Source organism: Thamnophis elegans, chromosome 3 (genome assembly GCF_009769535.1).
Source record: "Thamnophis elegans isolate rThaEle1 chromosome 3, rThaEle1.pri, whole genome shotgun sequence".
NCBI classification, from domain to species: domain Eukaryota; kingdom Metazoa; phylum Chordata; class Lepidosauria; order Squamata; family Colubridae; genus Thamnophis; species Thamnophis elegans.
In genome coordinates this window covers 98,719,844-98,737,764 of record NC_045543.1, presented here as the reverse complement: position 1 = coordinate 98,737,764, position 17,921 = coordinate 98,719,844, and the positions used below count along the sequence as shown (strand labels likewise).

Genomic DNA, 17,921 nt, shown 5'->3' with positions numbered 1-17,921 from the left:
CTTTTTGGGACAGATCATTTGTGCCAAGATGTATAATAGCATCAATGTCACAGTCCTTATTTGCATTCTTGACTATCTTAAGAATACGCCTCTTGTCTCTGCTGGCAGTAGCACCTGACCTCTTTTAAAACCTCCATATCCTTTCCTAAATTTACATCCCTTACGATTGAATCACCAACCAGGTGGTGACTTCTCTTTTTACATACCTTGATCTTCTTGTGCGACTGATGTGTGATACCTGGGTCCCCATTTCGCCTTTCCAAAGGAAGTTCTTCATTTTGGATCACAATCCCCTGCTTATTTGAGTCACAACTACTTGACCTGTCTCTTTAGTGTCCCCATTAAGGTCAGCAAGGACACTATATCTGTTATGCTGGGTCACAGCAAAAACTTTGTGTTTATGGTTCACAACTCTCACCCTGCCAGATCCCATGGTTGTCCAGACTGCTCTTCTCCCCCAGGATCTTTGCGGTAGAGGAGGCTGATGGCGTGGCATCTCCATAGTGTGGAATGGCCAAATTGGGCACCTAATTTCTGCTTGAAGAAATAGCAATAGCAATTAGACTTATATACCGCTTCATAGGGCTTTCAGCCCTCTCTAAGCGGTTTACAGAGTCAGCATATCGCCCCCACAGTCTGGGTCCTCATTTCACCCACTTCGGAAGGATGGAAGGCTGAGTCAACCTTGAGCCGGTGAGATTAGAACCTCTGAACTGCAGATAACAGTCAGCTGTAGTGGCCTTCAGTACTGCACCCTAACCACTGCGTCACCTCGGCTCTAAGAACACAGATTAGATATTCTAGATAGGTAATCTGTCTATGTATACTAGTAATTTGTTTACAAAGGGGACAGTATCCAAATTTGAAAAGAGTACTGCGAAAGACAGGTGCAAAACAGCTATTACATTGAACTAAGCTGGTCATTTTGAAATAAAATAAAATCACAATCTCAAGCGCACTAATCCAGAATGTATTATTGCTATTTTGCTTTATAGATATATGATTCGTGCACCGTTAGTTGAATCAGAGGCTGGAAACTAAGCTTTATAAAGTGAAAAAGTGGAAATGTGATATGTGAGCTTCAAAAAAGACAACTTTTTTGAGAAAATTCTCAAGTTCTTTCATCTGTGTCACAAGAAAAACAATCAAGACCTGTTCTATATTAATTAGGATAAAATTAAAGCCCCTTTCAATTATGTTCTAAGAATGTTAGTAATACATTTTCTAGGTCAGTGTTTCTCAACTTCAGCAACTTTAAACTGTGTGGATCAACTTCAGTTTGTTGGCTGGGAAATTCTTGGAGTTTGCATTGCTTATGTCAACACATAGCTTAAGGTTGCTGAGGTTGAGAAACACTGTCCTAGTTAGTTCTATGCAGATGAGCTTCAAATAAAACCTAAAAAGATTTTTTTTTAATTAGTTCTAGTATTCACATACAATGAAAGGGCTCCCATATTGCATTGCCCAGCAAAGAGAAAACATTGTTCCTTTCCACTGTTATTAAGACAGTAATTTGGAAGAATTAGGAAAACACTTCTAGTTCCCCTAAATTTATAATTCCCCCAAATCCCAGCCACAACAAACTAAAAGAGCCTGTTTTTTCCATAAAAAAAATATTGGGAGGTATGGTGAACTAAATGTGTTTCTGCAGAGAGTAGAGACAACAATCATGGCAAGACCAAAGAACTGGCAAATAGACAAGACTCTAGATTCTTCACGCAAGAAGAGAACAGAAGATTATCCATTTGTGCTGACGGCTGTTTCTCACAAGGACCAAGGCACACATTTTCTTGTGGGTTTAAGCACTGGGAAACAAAGGGATTAGCCATTATGCTCATAACAGCTCTGAAGTCTTTTAAAGCTAAGCTTACTTTCTAATCACTTTCAGAAATTATTTATTTACTATTCTAACAGCCTTAGCCACTCTATTTTCAGGATGACATATTTGAAAAGCCACCTGGCGAGTCTACCTTTCTTCTTGAATGAAAGAAAAATTAATATAAGAATTTGAAGAATTTGAAATATACAGCAAAAGGCTGAATATGATTTTGATCAGGCGGTTATACATGAATTAAGAGACCAGACAAATTGAGAACCCTTAGATGTTTACTATAAGATTTTGGAAATAATTAAATAAAATAAATGGCATCTTGTGGGAACCAAATTGCTTTGTTTATATCAAGTCAAAATAGAATTTTAAGACATTATGATTTCAGAAATTAAACACTAGATGGCATGAAAATTTCCATTCAGACCTTGCCTTTTTTCCGGTTAGTATAGGGATTTACAAAGTGATACAAAATGTTAAAACCTTTAAAATACTTTAGGAAATTTTCAAAGAATTGGCCAACACATTAACATCTATATCAGAAATGTCAGTAATGATTATCATAGTAATGAGCCAAGGTGGCGCAGTGGTTAAATGCAGCACTGCAGGCTACTGCTAGATCAGCAGGTCAGCGGTTCAAATCTCACCGGCTCAGGGTTGACTCAGCCTTCCATCCTTCCGAGGTGGGTAAAATGAGGACCCAGATTGTTGGGGGCAATATGCTGACTCTCTGTAAAACCGCTTAGAGAGGCCTGAAAGGCCTATGAAGCGGTATATAAGTCTACTGCTAAAAAAAAAAAAAATATATCTGCTTCTATGGACAGACTATGTCCAAGAGGTTAAATCTGATGCAAATTTAAGTTGGTTAAAGTTTGGAAATCAAAGTGGAAATGCAAATGATAGACCAGAAGAATGATCTGGATAATGACTTTTACTGAATTTATGAAAGAGATTAGTTAAAGCCTCAAGAATCCTTTGCAATGAAAAAAGAAAAAATTGAAGAGAGGCCAAATCCTATAACATCATATGAATGAATCAAAAGTGAAGATTGTTAGAAGTAAAGGGAACGAATATAAAGTTGGCTGATTTGATCAAGCTTAGAACAAAATATGTTTATGAAGCTCTGGTAACACTTTATAGATTTTTTGTTGACATCAGGCCTGAAAAGTTGATGATTTATGGATGAGCATATAGATATTATGAGAACAAAAGATATTTGTTACCTTATGGAAATGAAGAGGGTTTTTTTTTCATTTGTGATAAAGCTGTGAAGTTACCTTTACATATTTTTCTTTAACTTACATTTTTTTCTATTTTTGAATTTTTTTTATTTTTTTCTATTTCTGTTTTCCTAGTTACAAATGCAGAAATGTATTTTGTTTTACTATTGCAACTAAAATAAAAAATATGAAAAAAGTAAATAAATTTCAAATCACATTGAGGACAAAGTAAAATCAATTTAGCATACAGAAAATATGCTATGCTGCCATGCTATGCAGTAGTGAATTTTACCATGGAAGATTGCCTTTTCAAGCATTCCTGTTCTTGGATGACTAGGCATGTAAAACAGGCTAATTGGCTGGATTTAGTGCTTCACAGTATGACTGACTGGATAAAATGAATTTAACCCTATGCATGGCTGGATCTATTTTGTGCTAAATTTAACTTGCTAGAGGCTTAATTGACTAAAGGTTAATTGCCCCATTGACCCAAATAAGCTGTTCTCCTCTTTTTGGAAGATGAACCTACATTGTATAAACTGAATTTTGGTGCATAATTTGCATTTATTCAAAAATACAGGCAGTGCTTATATTGGAATACCAGAGTGACCAGCAGACAAATTTCTCTGTGATCTCTAGAGCTACATTAAATCAGACTTTCTTATCTAATTTCCTAAAATAATAAGAACAGGCAGGATGTTTAATGTATAATTAAACTTTGCTGATTATAACAAATTTATCTTCCTTATCTGTTGGAATTATAAATTGTATTTCTCCAATGTCATTTAATTCTATGAAAAATAAGATCTGCTTTCAAAAGGAAACACATATTATTTCAAGCAGCCTGACATTTAATGCCCAAATACATTACATACATTTTTTGTCCTTGTGAGCGAGAAATATTGCCCTATTTGGAAATGATATGCTACTTCCACAGCCTTTACCTAAGTATTATATTATCCTTACATGACTTTTTGTGAAATGCTAACATATACTTTATTTCTGCTTGTGTCTTCTCAAATACTCTAATCTAACTTTAAAACATAGATATATAATCTTTTATACATACATACATACATACATACATACATACATACATACATACATACATACAGTCAATCATGCTTCCCTTTTCTCACATGCCGGCTATTTAACATTTCTAACAGCATAATATTTTAAACTATATAGCCACACAGTCACTAGGTGACTTGACAGTTCAAAACAATTTAACTCTTTTTAAACATTGCAATGATGGTTCCAGTGACTAAAAAGTACTGAGAAGGCTCATGGAACGTTCAGATATGCATACTTTTGTCTGTAACATACTTCCACATTCTTTTTATATTTTGAAATATTTTGGACAGTGCTTACATTACTCATAGTCCAATATTCATTCCATGTGAATGCTGCATACTGCTTTGGATATTTTTAAACATTTCACTATTTATATGCTCTTTTATTTGTTTACATGCCTTCTCTTTATTTCTTCACTAAGAAAAACCACATGTAGGAAAAATAATGCTTAAAATATTTTGAATAGCTTCAAACTTTGGATACATACATCTATTTATGAAATAAATGAATCTATTTATGTAATTTATGAAAAAAAGATCACAGCTGTGGGGCAAAATAAATGCTTTGCAAATACTCAGTTCTTCAACCTTTTCAGAGCAGTCACAATTGCCATTTGGGATGGCATGAAATGACCTCTGCCACTCCCAAAAATGGGGGCCTGCTCCTGTGAAGGCCACACAGAAGATTGGCTGCTTCTCTTTTCCAAAGGCAATCTTTCAAAAAGGTAAGTAGACCAATATGTGACAGCAGCAGAGGAAGCCCAAGAGAAGAGGACTCAGCCGGCAAGAAGCAGAGCAGAGGTGGGTTCCTACTGGTTCAGACCGGTTCGGCCAAGTAGGTAGTAACTCAGCCAGTCACACCCCTGAACTGGTCCTATCAATGGTGGCGCATCATGTTTTTTGCTTTTGCGCATACGGAGAAGAAGGTTTTTACTACTGCGCATGCACATGAAGTGCGTCCCTGAGCAAACTGGCAGTAACAGAAGCCGGAACCCACCCCTGAAGCACAATATGAGGTAACTTCAGGGGATGGGGTAAGCCCTGGGAAATCCAGGACAAGCCACATGTGAGCTGGGTAGGTGATGCAGTTGAAGGCCCGGGTCTGCGCCAGGCCATCCAAGGTCTCTTCCATCCCTGAGGCACGCCATTTTCCACTTAACAACTGCAATGGGGAGAGGAGGGTTTGTGGTCATCAAGCAAGGCAATCACATCATTTAATGACCACTACAACTTATAACCATAATGATCAGGCTCTATAACAGTCATGAGTCAAAGAATGCCTATATAATATGCTCATTCTAGTTTATAGCCTGTTATATCCTGGTGGTCTCCAATCCAAATTCACCAAATCCAACTCTTCTTTGCTTCCAGGTTCAGACAAGATTGGTCAAGTGTTGCCACTTGCTAAAATATTTAAATCAAAGCTACATTTGCACTATAAGCTTTGATGGTTTGTGAGCAGATTGAAAACCATTGTCACTTCCCTGAAACTGTAGGCTACAGGAATTAAACTGGGGGTCAGGAGCAAGAGATATGTAATTATGGAAAGTGATATCCCTATTTCACAGAAGGAAACATAGCCCAAACAAAAGGCGAGAACTGCTTATTTTCATAGCAGTTGATCCAGAAAGTTTAGAAAACAGGACTACGACTAAAAAATTTCCCTATACTCTCTTATTTTCACTTTGTTACAGTAGGGGCTATTTGTATAGCTAAAACCTATTCCAATAAAAAGCACAGCAAGAAATCAATCTTAGTCACATGCTCTATAAAACAAATACAAAATTGAAAAATAAGTTAGGGACATTGGCTGAAAATATAGAAAAAAAACATTTAATAGAAATAAGTGAAAGCTTTGTTTAGGAAAAGAAATCAAATAACTTTTAATCTGTTGTATTCTGTTGAGGCTCTACAGACTGGGGTGAGTTATAAAAGCTGTGAAATAAATAAATACACAACCTTAAAAAGCTGCTGAGATATGAATGAATACTAGATCTAGAACAGGGATGCCAAACTGGCAGGCCACGGGCTGGATGCATCACACACAGGCCACTTCCACCCCAGCTCCGCAAATAGGAAAAATGTCATGAAATGTCACGAGATGGCAACATGGCACCTTAAGTTTTATACCTGTGATCTAGAAATAAGGATACTGTAAGTTCTCAGCTTCCCTTAGACATGAAAGCCAGCTGAGTAATTTTGGGCCAGACTCCTGCCCTCAGTCTAACTCAATTCACAGGATTGTTGTGGTAGGGAAGTAGGAGACAAATAGCTGTGAAGTTATAACATTATTTGGACAATGATTTAAATATTATATTTCAAGCTTACCTGTGCTACTTTTGCTGCATCCAGGACTCGACTATCCTTTTCAGCACCCTTTTGTTTTTGTAAAATTCGCCAGACAGCATTTCTTAATCCTTCTCGATTCACATCTCCCAAGAGTTCGCTACGCAGGATAACAAGATTGTAGATCACACCATAACGTATAACCCAGAAGGGATCGTTATCTGAAATAATGGCAAACCAGGGTACCATAACATGACTGCTCATAATATGAGAAATGTTTTCCTAGTCAAATCAAGAAATCCACATAGTCTAGAATTCTGCTTCAAAAGCAGACAGCTGACACCTCTGCAGTCAAGGTCCTTTAAACAATTATGGAAAGCACTTTACCATGTAAGTAATTCAATTAGTTGTTATTGCTTTTAAAAGGCATTTCTCTAAGCACTGAGCTTTAGTGTAGAACACTAGCATCCTCGCAACCATCTTTCTAGTTCACAGATGGTTGTGATGCTATTGCTAACACAGAATAGTTCAATGAATGTTATGACTTTTGAAAGAGTTGCCAATAAAGGTAAACCAGAGGAATTTACAGGCTTTTGACAAAAGCAACATCACAACATGTTGTACCCAAAACGGGTCCAAGCCTGGTGCCAACGCCAATAAAGACCACAGAAATGAGAAATGGCATTTTCAGCTTCATTTATTGCAGTACTCCAGCAAAAGGGTCTCAGCAGCTAAAGGAGCCAAGACCCCAAACAATGCACAAATATATAGCTATGATTAAGGAAGTTAACACCCTAAGAATCAAATATTGGTTCCTTGACATATGCTTCTTTTGATTTGTTTCTTCTATTTTACCCACCTTCATACAGCTCATGTTTATGCTAATAAGCTTTTTTATCAAAAGAGGTACATTTTTTACTACTATAATAAGCTAGAGGTTACCAAAGTTTATATATCTACGTGCCTTAGCAAGCATCCTTCTAACATGTCCTTCTAACTTGTAACTTTCTTGTTGCTAGGCAGTAATGTCCCACCATTGTTACACTCATCACAGCTGCAACTTTCTGCTTCAGCAATTCCTTTAACAAACTTTCCTAATTCCAACCTGAGTCCTTCAAACATTAGGCTGAAAGCTCCAGCCTTCAGTGAAAAAGGGGCAGGACTTACACTATGATGTTGCTTACATCACTCTACTTCCCTTCCCCTTGACTTTCACCATTGGCCTGGCCATATTATGGCAGAAATAAAAAAGTAACGGCGATTCCTCTGTAACTGCTCCCAGTTTAGATTTTTAGTTTGGAATACATTATTTCCCCTTTAAAAAAGAATCCAGATGATATCATTAATATCTGTACTCTATAGTGTTTTTTTACTTCTATTGTTTGATAAGCCAGATTTTAAAAAATAAACCAACAAAATGTCAGTGCTAACTTATCAGGTATTGACTTTTAAAGAACAATTAAAGCTATTTATGATTATCTAGCTTTTGCTTATTAACTTTTTTCTTTGGGTTTCTTATTACTTCCAGAGCAGCAGTATTTCTATAGAGTGATTAATAATATCTTCATGACTCCCACTCACTCAGTTCCACAAGGAAGAGGGGTTAATTATTAATTTCTTCTATTTTTTTTCTTTTCATTGTACTGCAAAATAACAGTTTCACCAATTACACTAATTAAGGTGCAATTAAGAAGCAATTCATGAGCAGTGCTACTGCTGTGCAGTAGCATTGAAATTGAAGCAATGAAATGAAACTGCATGGAAGTAAACTAATCATTCTACTGTATTTTCTAGCTTTCGTGATTTATCTTACAATTGTACATTGCTGTAAATCATCTAAGCACTGCCAGTAAAATAAAAAGGTCAGTTACCCGCTTTTAAAATAATTAGCATTGCAGAGGATTTTTGCCAAATGATGCCTAGATTTGTGTAAGCCAGTGTTTCTCAAGCTTCACTAATTTAAGATGTGTGAATGTCAACTCCCAGAATCCCCCAGCCTCATGATCTACTGGCTGGGGAATTCTGGGAGTTGCAATCCACACCTCTTAAATTAGCCAAGTTTGTGAAGTACTGGTGAAAGCATTGATCTAAATACCTTGCTCATTCAATGAGCTTTGCTGAATGGAACTTTTCTAAATGTTCTGTGTGAAGCCAGCACTACATGTCTAATATGCAAAGAGTTAACTTTATTAATCTCTTGCAGTAAAAGTAGCCAAGAGTCATATGGCATTTTAAAAATTACTACAAATTCATTACAGAGCTATATAGTCCACAAAAGTGTATGCCGTAATAAATTGATTGGTCCTCAACAGACACAACATTCTGTTATTTTAATTCCATTTCCAGCTGAATGTCAGCAAGCAGTGCTTCATCAACGTTAAAAATGCCTCATATGAAAGGGATCGTTATTTTTCCCTAACTTCTGACATTGGGCTCTTTCTGTAGCCTCACCAATGTGCTTTCCTCCCATCTTCAAAATGGAGCAGAGGCAAACAGCAGCCTCCCTCAATCGAACCACTTTGTCACACATCAACAAAGAAACCAGCAGATTGCTGCCTTACAGGAGGGCAATGCTAGTTGTTGCTGTCACAAGCAGCGACAATGCTTTGTACAAGGAAAAGATTGATTTGTTTAATAGCTAGATGGAGCATAGCCTTCAGTGAACATTTGACTTGTTTCTGCAGTGCAACTGCGGTTGTGCTGTCTTCATGCACTGAGTGGTTTTACTTCTTTGCTCACTGTTATCCTGGATAAAGGCAAGATTCACACTGCTGTTGCCATTAAGAAACCAATTCGGTGAGCTACAGGGTCTGAATCAAGGAGACCACCCCCCATCCCTTCCTACATCAGGAGGACAAAAAAGGTGAGCCCCTCTTCCCACAAATAGCTGAAAAGATTGGGTACTAAATAGTGGAGAGGAAAGGGGAGCCAGCAGTGGTGCATTAACCATTAAGCAGACTAAGCATGTGCTTAGGGCACCAGGCCCAAAGCGGGCACCACAAAGTTGAGAAAGAAAAAAAACCAATGAAGATTTGTACAGTATGCACAAAGCAGGAGCACCAAGATTTCTCAGTGCTTAGGGCACCAGTGAGCCTTAATCCTCCACTGGGAGCCAGACACTATGAAAACCAGAGTTTTCTGCAAAGAGCTCACCTTGCCCAATCTTATCAACCAAATGTCATAGCGAAACTCATAAATAGACTGTGGAGACACAAGAATGTTTCCTATAAATACTACGGCAGTGTCTGAAAGTCCCATGATGATTTACAGCCACAAACAATTCTGTCCGCCATTAAATTTTCATTATTCTTCTAAGTCTCCATAACTAGTAGCTATTTTCATGCCTTGAGGTAGCATAAATTAATCATTCTCTTCTTTAACATAATGCATTTTTGAAGAACGATGCTGAGATTCTTAGAAATTGTTTGCCTCTCTTGGTTTCTATTGCAAGTATTCTAAATAATCATCCAGCAATTAAGAGTTTTTCATCTTTTCATTCTCTATCCTTTCAGAAGCAGGGTCAAGCTAATCAGTGATTATTACTTTTGTTGGCCTGTGCAAAAAAAGAAGATCACCTCATCTCTTATTCAATACAACAGGGAAGGAAGGAAGGAAGTCCAATCTTTTTGCATGCTGGCTGTTCCTCTGCTGAAGTCAAGGGTATGGTAAGCTAATTGTCCTTTGTATCTATAAAATAGATGCAACATCTCCTTTGTTGAGCTCAACTCCCCGTGACTTCATGAACATATCAATGTAATCATCTTGGCAACAAGAAGTGGGAACTAATTATCAACTTCTCTCCTGATCATTTTGCCTTGGCTAGATGAAAGCTGCAAAGTAACTGAGTTAGCTTTTCCCTTACAACAGAGATGAGCATACCCATGAATTTACAAGGTACACGCTCAAAAAATGTGCTTCACTGTTTTTTGTTTTTCCTATATTTTAGTAAATATACTCGGGGCTTTTCTACACCACAGTTTTCAGGTAGTTGTCTCCTATGTGTAAACTTGACAGGGATTTAAGCCAGTTTAAGAAATCATTTCCTCCATTTCAATCCTTCCTTCCTCTCTGATTACAAAATTCTGGTCAGAATACAGTTAATAGATCTCTCAACTGTGAATTCCCTGCTTCTTTTCTCCTCTCACCCATACCAGGAGAGCAAATGCCAATTGCAAAAACAGTTTTACAGTTCTTCCTGTCACTTGGGTTGGAAGGAGAAACTTGACAAAACCCTTGTCAATATCACTCGGTTAAAAGAAACAGCCAGCATTTCACTATTCCACTACTGAACACACACAAGCACACACAAACACGTCACACACACATACCACAACAAAGATCCAGCCTTTCAGGGTAGACATCCCAGCATGAAATGGCCATTGGAGGCAGAGAGCAGTGACTACAGTGACTGCCCTCCAGAGCATATACCAGTCAATTGAACTGAGACAACTGGGTAAAATAGAATGAAGTGTGGCAGGCAAAAAGGGAAAAACATTACTTTAATGCAGAGAAAGAAAACACAGGTGGGAGTCACCTTTCCAACAGCCATGGGCTGGTCTAAAGCCCATGAAATTCACTCCTGCTCTTCCAAAATGGAAAGTGCCCATGCAGGGCAAGCAGGAAGTACAAATCAGTCCATGGTATCAAGCTGTAAACTTGCAATTTTACATGGAGAAAAGCAGCGTGACTCTCCAACTAATGTTGAACTAGAGCTCCAATCAGCCCAAGCCAGCATGACTAATAGTTAAGGATTACTGGAACTGCAGTTGTCCATCCCTGCTGCACATATTTACCTAAATTATAAATCCTTTTAGTAAGATTCATTTTGGAGTAAACATGGCTATGTTCTAGCCGCACACCTACTAGCAACAATAAGTAACTGAATTAATCACTGGGTTCAGTCCTGTTTATAGACAGCATTTAATCAGATGTTTTGCTGAATAGGTAATAGTTTACATTTTAAAAAGAATACAGGGAATAACAACAACATTACAGTACAATAGCTGGGAAATAAGATTCCTAATTAATTGCTTAAGCTGAAAGAACAAATATAAAATACTAGATTCCCCACTGCCAGCAGCTGCGACATGCTTGGGGGAAAATACAAAAGGTGTTAAAATGAATTTCTTTGCTTCTCACTGGGGAAAAAAATCCCAATCTGTCAGGGGTTATTCCAAATAAGTGAACTATTTATTGGAAAAAAGAATAAAAATAAGATCAAGCTCATAAAGTTACCAGGTAGTTGAACTGTTGTTTTGCGGGAAATCTGAAGTAACTATTTGCATATACACAAAGAAATGGGGAAAAAATAATTCAGGAAAGTAGAGCCAGAAACTATTCCATAACGATTTCAGAATGGAAAATTGTGGTGGGTGCCTCAGCACAAACTGGTGAATAGGACAGATCCAAATGTCCTCATTTCAAAAATCAGAAATAAACCTTTGCACTTAAAAAAAGATATTAAGGCCAGGTGTAGACTTCAGTTTGCAAAGCAATAGAATATGATAGTGATCAATAGTTAGCAAGTAGAACATGTTCTATTATTGCCTAAGCGGTTGGATGGGGGACGGGCATGCATTGTTATTGTAGCAGATATCACAGTTTTCTGCAAAATTCCAGAGTTTCCATTGAATGAACAAATAAAAGATAATTTGGCTCTTGAATGTGCTTGATGATTTCATCAAATCCTGTGGTCATCATACTTGCCAGAAGACTAGAGGTAAAGGGAACAGTTTGAAGATTGTGTCAAGTGAGTTGCCATGATTGAGGTGATGTCCCAAAATTGGGGCTTTGTCTATTTGCCAGATGCATGAAAAGTTAGAAAATTATTGACAGTGTAGTTAATTAGCAGACTTACATTTCTACTTTCTAGCTCAAGATTTATAACTACAGTGGAATATTTGTCATGCAAAGGAGTTTTCACAGTTTTATTGTTGTCTATGTGCACACAAAGTGCTGCACCTGTATTAAAGAGCAAGAAGACTGAAGCTACTGGAGGACAACAAACAATGTAGTAGGAGAGAGGATCTCCAAAATATATAATTTAGAGAAAGCTAGGAGCACCAAAGTGCAAATAAATCTAAACTGCCTACAAAAGGACTAGTAATGAAGTTTATCAATTGTGTGAATAGTGGATACAGGAGGAAGTACCGAAACAGTTAATAAATTGCAAGAAGCTCTGTAAATTAATGTGTGTAAGATTGTTAGGCTAAACCATAATATATTGAAAAGAGAAGTACTCATTATTTTATTTGAACTGTAACAATAAAAGTTGCTGTCCTTGGCAGAAGAATACTGAATGTGTTTGGATTAGTTCTTGTCCCTTTCCTATGTGTTAATGGAGACGCATTCCCTGTATTCTCTTCAAACAACTGGACTAAGATGGGCTATGGTGTAATGCAGCAAGGCTATCCTTATGGTCATATCCTGCTAAATTAAATGTTAAATATTTAAATATTAAATATACCGAGCTAGTTTTTCAATATTGCCCTTGGATAGAGAAGTGCCCTGCTCCCTGCAAGTAGAAAGTGAAGAATATGTTTACATTAGATATACGTTCTATTCTGTGCCATGTATTATTTTGCTGGTTCTGTTTGTTATTTTTATTTAATATTTTAACTGTATTCTATAAACTACCTAGAGCTACCTTGTGATTGAAGCAAACAAGTTGATAAATATATAAATCAAATAAGTCAACAAATGGCAATGCATAAGTTTGGTATACAACCCAAAACTACATCTCAGGCTGCTTCTGTTATGGTTTATGCAAAAAATGATACTGTGTTTCCCCGAAAATAAGACAGGGTCTTATTTTCTTTTGAGCCCTGAAATATGCACTTGGCCTTTTATTCAGGAATGTCTTATTATTTTTGAGGTACAGGAGGAGGTGAGTGTGGCTACCTCATGGCTGCTGCTCTGTTGGAATATATTTGGGGAGGACTTAATTTCAGGGGATGGCTTATTTTAGTGCATGCACTCAAAAGTCCGATTGGGCTTATTATCCAGGGAGGTCTCATTTTCAAGGAAACAGGTTAATATAGAAACACTTGACAGGCACCTAATCAAACCATCAGATACTGATTGGTGAACACGAATTTCTGTCTTCAGAAGCTATTCCATCTACTCTAATCTCCCTCCAAAATCCTATTTGGGGCCAGTTACTTTTTCTTTTAACAAGTTGCAGAGTAAAAACTTATGTCTAAAATATGATAATCTCAGAGAATCTCCCTTTACAGACATCCAAAGTTTATTTTCTCTTAAGTCTTTATTTTATGAAAGCTAAATTATACACCATGCAAAACAACTGTGTTAATTCAATTCACCTTAAAATTAACAATATAAATTGTAGACCGTACTGATCCACCCAACCATACGTAAACCACTTGGTTTTTTTTCCAGTTGTGTTAAGCACTGATAATTTATTACAGAATTTTTAAAAGAAGAGAGAAAAGAGAACACAGAATATCCAAGTGTCATATTGTTATTGCGTTCACACAGAGATACACAAAGACAAGCAGATGGCAATATGCTAGGACTGTCATAAAAAGTGGACTGTAATCTAATAAACATGTCTAGACATTTTGAAAGAAATCTGTTACAAAACTACTCATCCAAGTTCCCAACAGCATCACAAGGCTGTCTTCAGTTCTGCTTTGTATGACCTCATGGCAGCTATCAAAACTGTTACTTTAAATATATTGAAAGAAATATGTCCCTGACAACGCAGCAAGTGAATATGCAGAGGGTAGAAGGTGGTATTAAAAGTTCTGCAACAAAAGCTCTTTAAAAAGAACAGAAGAAAAAGGGACTCATTAGATATTCAGGCAAGCTGAAAAGAAAAATGATTCTTTTCATATTCCAATCTCCCCCTGCTCATTGCTAATTGAGTAACCACTGAGAAAAAAGAACGCATTTAGCAATTCTGCAGGTGTTTTACCTCTCCCATTATCTCAAACACTAGTGCTAAAAGAAAAAATGCACCTAATATATTTTAAATAGAAAACATTTCTTTCTACAAAGACCCTATCTAAACATTTAAAGATATCTTTTTACCTGGTTCATTACAATGTCTGTCCTCTAGATCTTAGCCTACATAAGGCACAGGTAATTTCAATGTTGTGAGAAAACTATACCATTTTTAAAGTTTTTGGGCTCCTGCCATGGCCATGTTTCTATTGACACTTGGATTTCTTTTATGAACTTGAGCTTTAATAACCTTTATTAAAGACAAAATGAGAAAAAGTGGTAGCAGTGGCAATAGCACTTAGACTTATATACTGCTTCACAGTGCTTTACAGCCCTCTCTACGTGGTTTACAGAGTCAGCATATTGCTTCCAACAATCTGGGTCCTCATTTTACTGACCTTGTAAGGATGGAAGGCTGAGTCAACCTTAAGCCTGGTCAGCAAAAGTAGCATGGTATACTGTACTCTAACCACTGCGCCACCAGGGCTCTTAAAGATAAACTACTCTTATTTTTTTCCCAATTATTTATTGCCACTTGTGCTTGTAGTAAAAGGGAAAAGTAGCAATTCCCTGGTTAAAACAAAAAGTCAAGTCTAGAATTTCTCTGTTCCATCAGTGAACAGTTTCACCATCCCAGTGGTGAACTTGTAAAAACAATGTCCATGTAAGACAATGGCTGGAGAGGAGAAGACACTGAAGGCAGAAACCCTCTTTCTCTCATGGAATGAAGCACAAGAAGCGAACTGGACAAGGCTGCTTAAGACTTTCAAGTCAGAAAATGCCACTTTTGAAGCAGAGTAGAAAAAGACAGGTGGAAATTGCTTTTCTGATGGGCTGGGGTAAAAGGGGGCATTTTTAGTTTTAAGAAGTTATTGGGGGCTCATACTCATATCAGGGCAAACTGGAATTCTCTTAATTTACCTTTTAAGTTCATTTTAATTTTGTATAATAAGATGTAGAATTGCCTAAACTGGTTATGAAAATGCTTGAACCTTATTCTCACCTGATTAATTTTGTAAATTCTTTGATTTATTTGTTCTTAGAATGTAGTATCGATGTGAATTGCATCAAGATGACATCTCGACTTCTGAAATTATTCTCAAAAGCAGAATATGAAGTGGCTGATTAATTACAAGTTGTCATGCCCTTATAAAAAGAAGCATCAATGGTAATTTGAATATTCCTTTGAACTGAAATATGTATAAGATTAGGATTTTAACATTCATTTTAGAGAACAGTGTATCTGTTGATGTTATCAAGAGCTATATGACTATATGATGAGAAATGTGCCTTGTAAAAACAACTGAAGTGACAAGTTCAGAATTGCAAAATAAAGACAATAGTGTTATCTAAGTTAGGCAGCAAGAGTTTCGGATTTACCCCCATCCCTGATCTTCTTGTTGGACCCCCCTCTTAAATCTTCAATGGTATGTTTTATAGTAACTGTTACACATACACATATATAATGCAGAATTATAAAAAAGAGATGCAACTTACAAAAAAAAATATCAGTAACCAGTTGGCATAAATGAATTGGCCATGTAGACCATTGAATATATGCATATGAGCCATAATGTGGTCATTGTAAAACCACACACATACATAATGCATGAGAAAATTACTACTTTTGTACTTACAATCATCGGATGGAAGGCAGAAGTTCAAAAGATCAGAAAAATTTGTTCCTCTTAATTCTTTGTCGTTATGTTCCTTTCCGCAGTCACAGAATCCAAGAAAAGCTGTTTTTTGTAAATCTGCATTAATGCCATGCAAACAGATTTCTCTGAGGATATTTGTATATATGTATCCGATTTGCCAGTGCCAACATGACATCTTTTTCTTCTTATTCTTTTCCTATATAACAAAATATTAATCAAATAGGAATCAAAATGTGGGGAAAAAACCTACCATTCTAAAGTACAGTGGGGCAAAAAAGTATCTAGTCAGCCACCAATTGTGCAAGTTCTCCCACTTAAAAATATGAGAGAAGCCTGTAATTGACATTATAGGTAGACCTCAACTATGAGAGACAAAATGAGAAAAATCCAGACAATCACATTGTCTGATTTGGAAAGAATTTATTTGCAAATTATGGTGGAAAATAAGTATTTGGTCAATATCAAAAGTTCATCTCAATACTTGGTTATATATCCTTTGTTGGCAATGACAGAGGTTTGCACTCAAAATTTCACGATACATGGCCCCATTCATTCTTTCCTGTACACAGATCAGTCGTCCTGGTCCCTTTGCAGAGAAACAGCCCCAAAGCATGATGTAGGCTTCACGCTTCACAGTAGGTATGGTGTTCTTTGGATGCAACTCAGCATTCTCTCTCCTCCAAACACAACGAGTTGTGTTTCTACCAAACAGTTCTACTTTGGTTTCATCTGACCATATGGCATTCTCCCAATCCTCTTCTGGATCATCCAAATGCTCTCTAGCAAACTTCAGATGGGCCTGGACATGTACTGGTTTAAGCAGGGGGACATGTCTGGCACTGCAGGATCTGAGTCCCTGGCGGCGTAGTGTGTTACTGATGGTAGCCTTTGTTATGTTGGTCCCAGTTCTCTGCAGATCATTCACTAGGTCCCCCCGTGTGGTTCTGGGATTTTTGCTCACCGTTCTTGTGATCATTTTGACCCCACGGGGTGAGATCTTGCGTGGAGCCCCAGATCGAGGGAGATTATCAGTGGTCTTGTATGTCTTCCATTTTCTAATTATTGCTCCCACAGTTGATTTCTTCACACCAAGCTGCTTGCCTATTGCAGATTCAGTCTTCCCAGCCTGGTGCAGGTCTACAATTTTGTTTCTGGTGTCCTTTGATAGCTCTTTGGTCTTCACCATAGCGGAGTTTGGAGTGTGACTGTTTGAGGTTGTGGACAGGTGTCTTTTATACTTCTAACAAGTTCAAACAGGTGCCACTAATACAGGTAATGAGTGGAGGACAGAGGAGCCTCTTAAAGAAAAAGTTACAGGTCTGTGAGAGCCAGAAATCTTGCTTGTTTGTTTGTAGGTGACTAAATACTTATTTTCCACCATAATTTGCAAATAAATTCTTTCCAAATCAGACAATGTGATGGTCTGGATTTGTTTTCTCATTTTGTCTCTCATAGTTGAGGTCTACCTATGATGTCAATTACAGGCCTCTCTCATCTTTTTAAGTGGGAGAACTTGCACAATTGGTGGCTGACTAAATACTTTTTTGCCCCACTTTACATATTTAGAAACATTACAGAGAATTGGCCGCAGCAGGATCAATGCAAATCTTGGAGCAACTCTTCTGGGATAGCAAAATGATAAACACAATTCCTTTCTATACCAAGATTAACTTGGCTCTTACCTGTTTTAGAAGAGGCACAGAGCTTGAAATAAAATATTTCACTAGGTCCATTAAAATTTTCAGACATGACATATTTAATTTGGCACTTTCTCCCAGTACCATCAAGGCCAGCACTGATTCCAACCTAGATATTTCAAATCAATAAGGACAAATATTAGTCCCCTTTTTTCAAAAGAAAAATGCAACATCATTAAAACTAATGCTAAATT

At 37.2% G+C, this 17,921-nt stretch overlaps 1 protein-coding gene across 1 annotated transcript in view; it reads right to left on the bottom strand.

The window, feature by feature from the left end:
- TMEM232 (transmembrane protein 232) overlaps positions 1-17,921 on the bottom strand; it is a 143,036-nt gene that overhangs the window by 72,251 nt on the left and 52,864 nt on the right. The window contains 3 exon segments of the mRNA XM_032213862.1: positions 6,450-6,628; positions 16,010-16,226; positions 17,713-17,836. Of these exon segments, the coding sequence (XP_032069753.1) occupies positions 6,450-6,628; positions 16,010-16,226; positions 17,713-17,836 (520 nt within the window).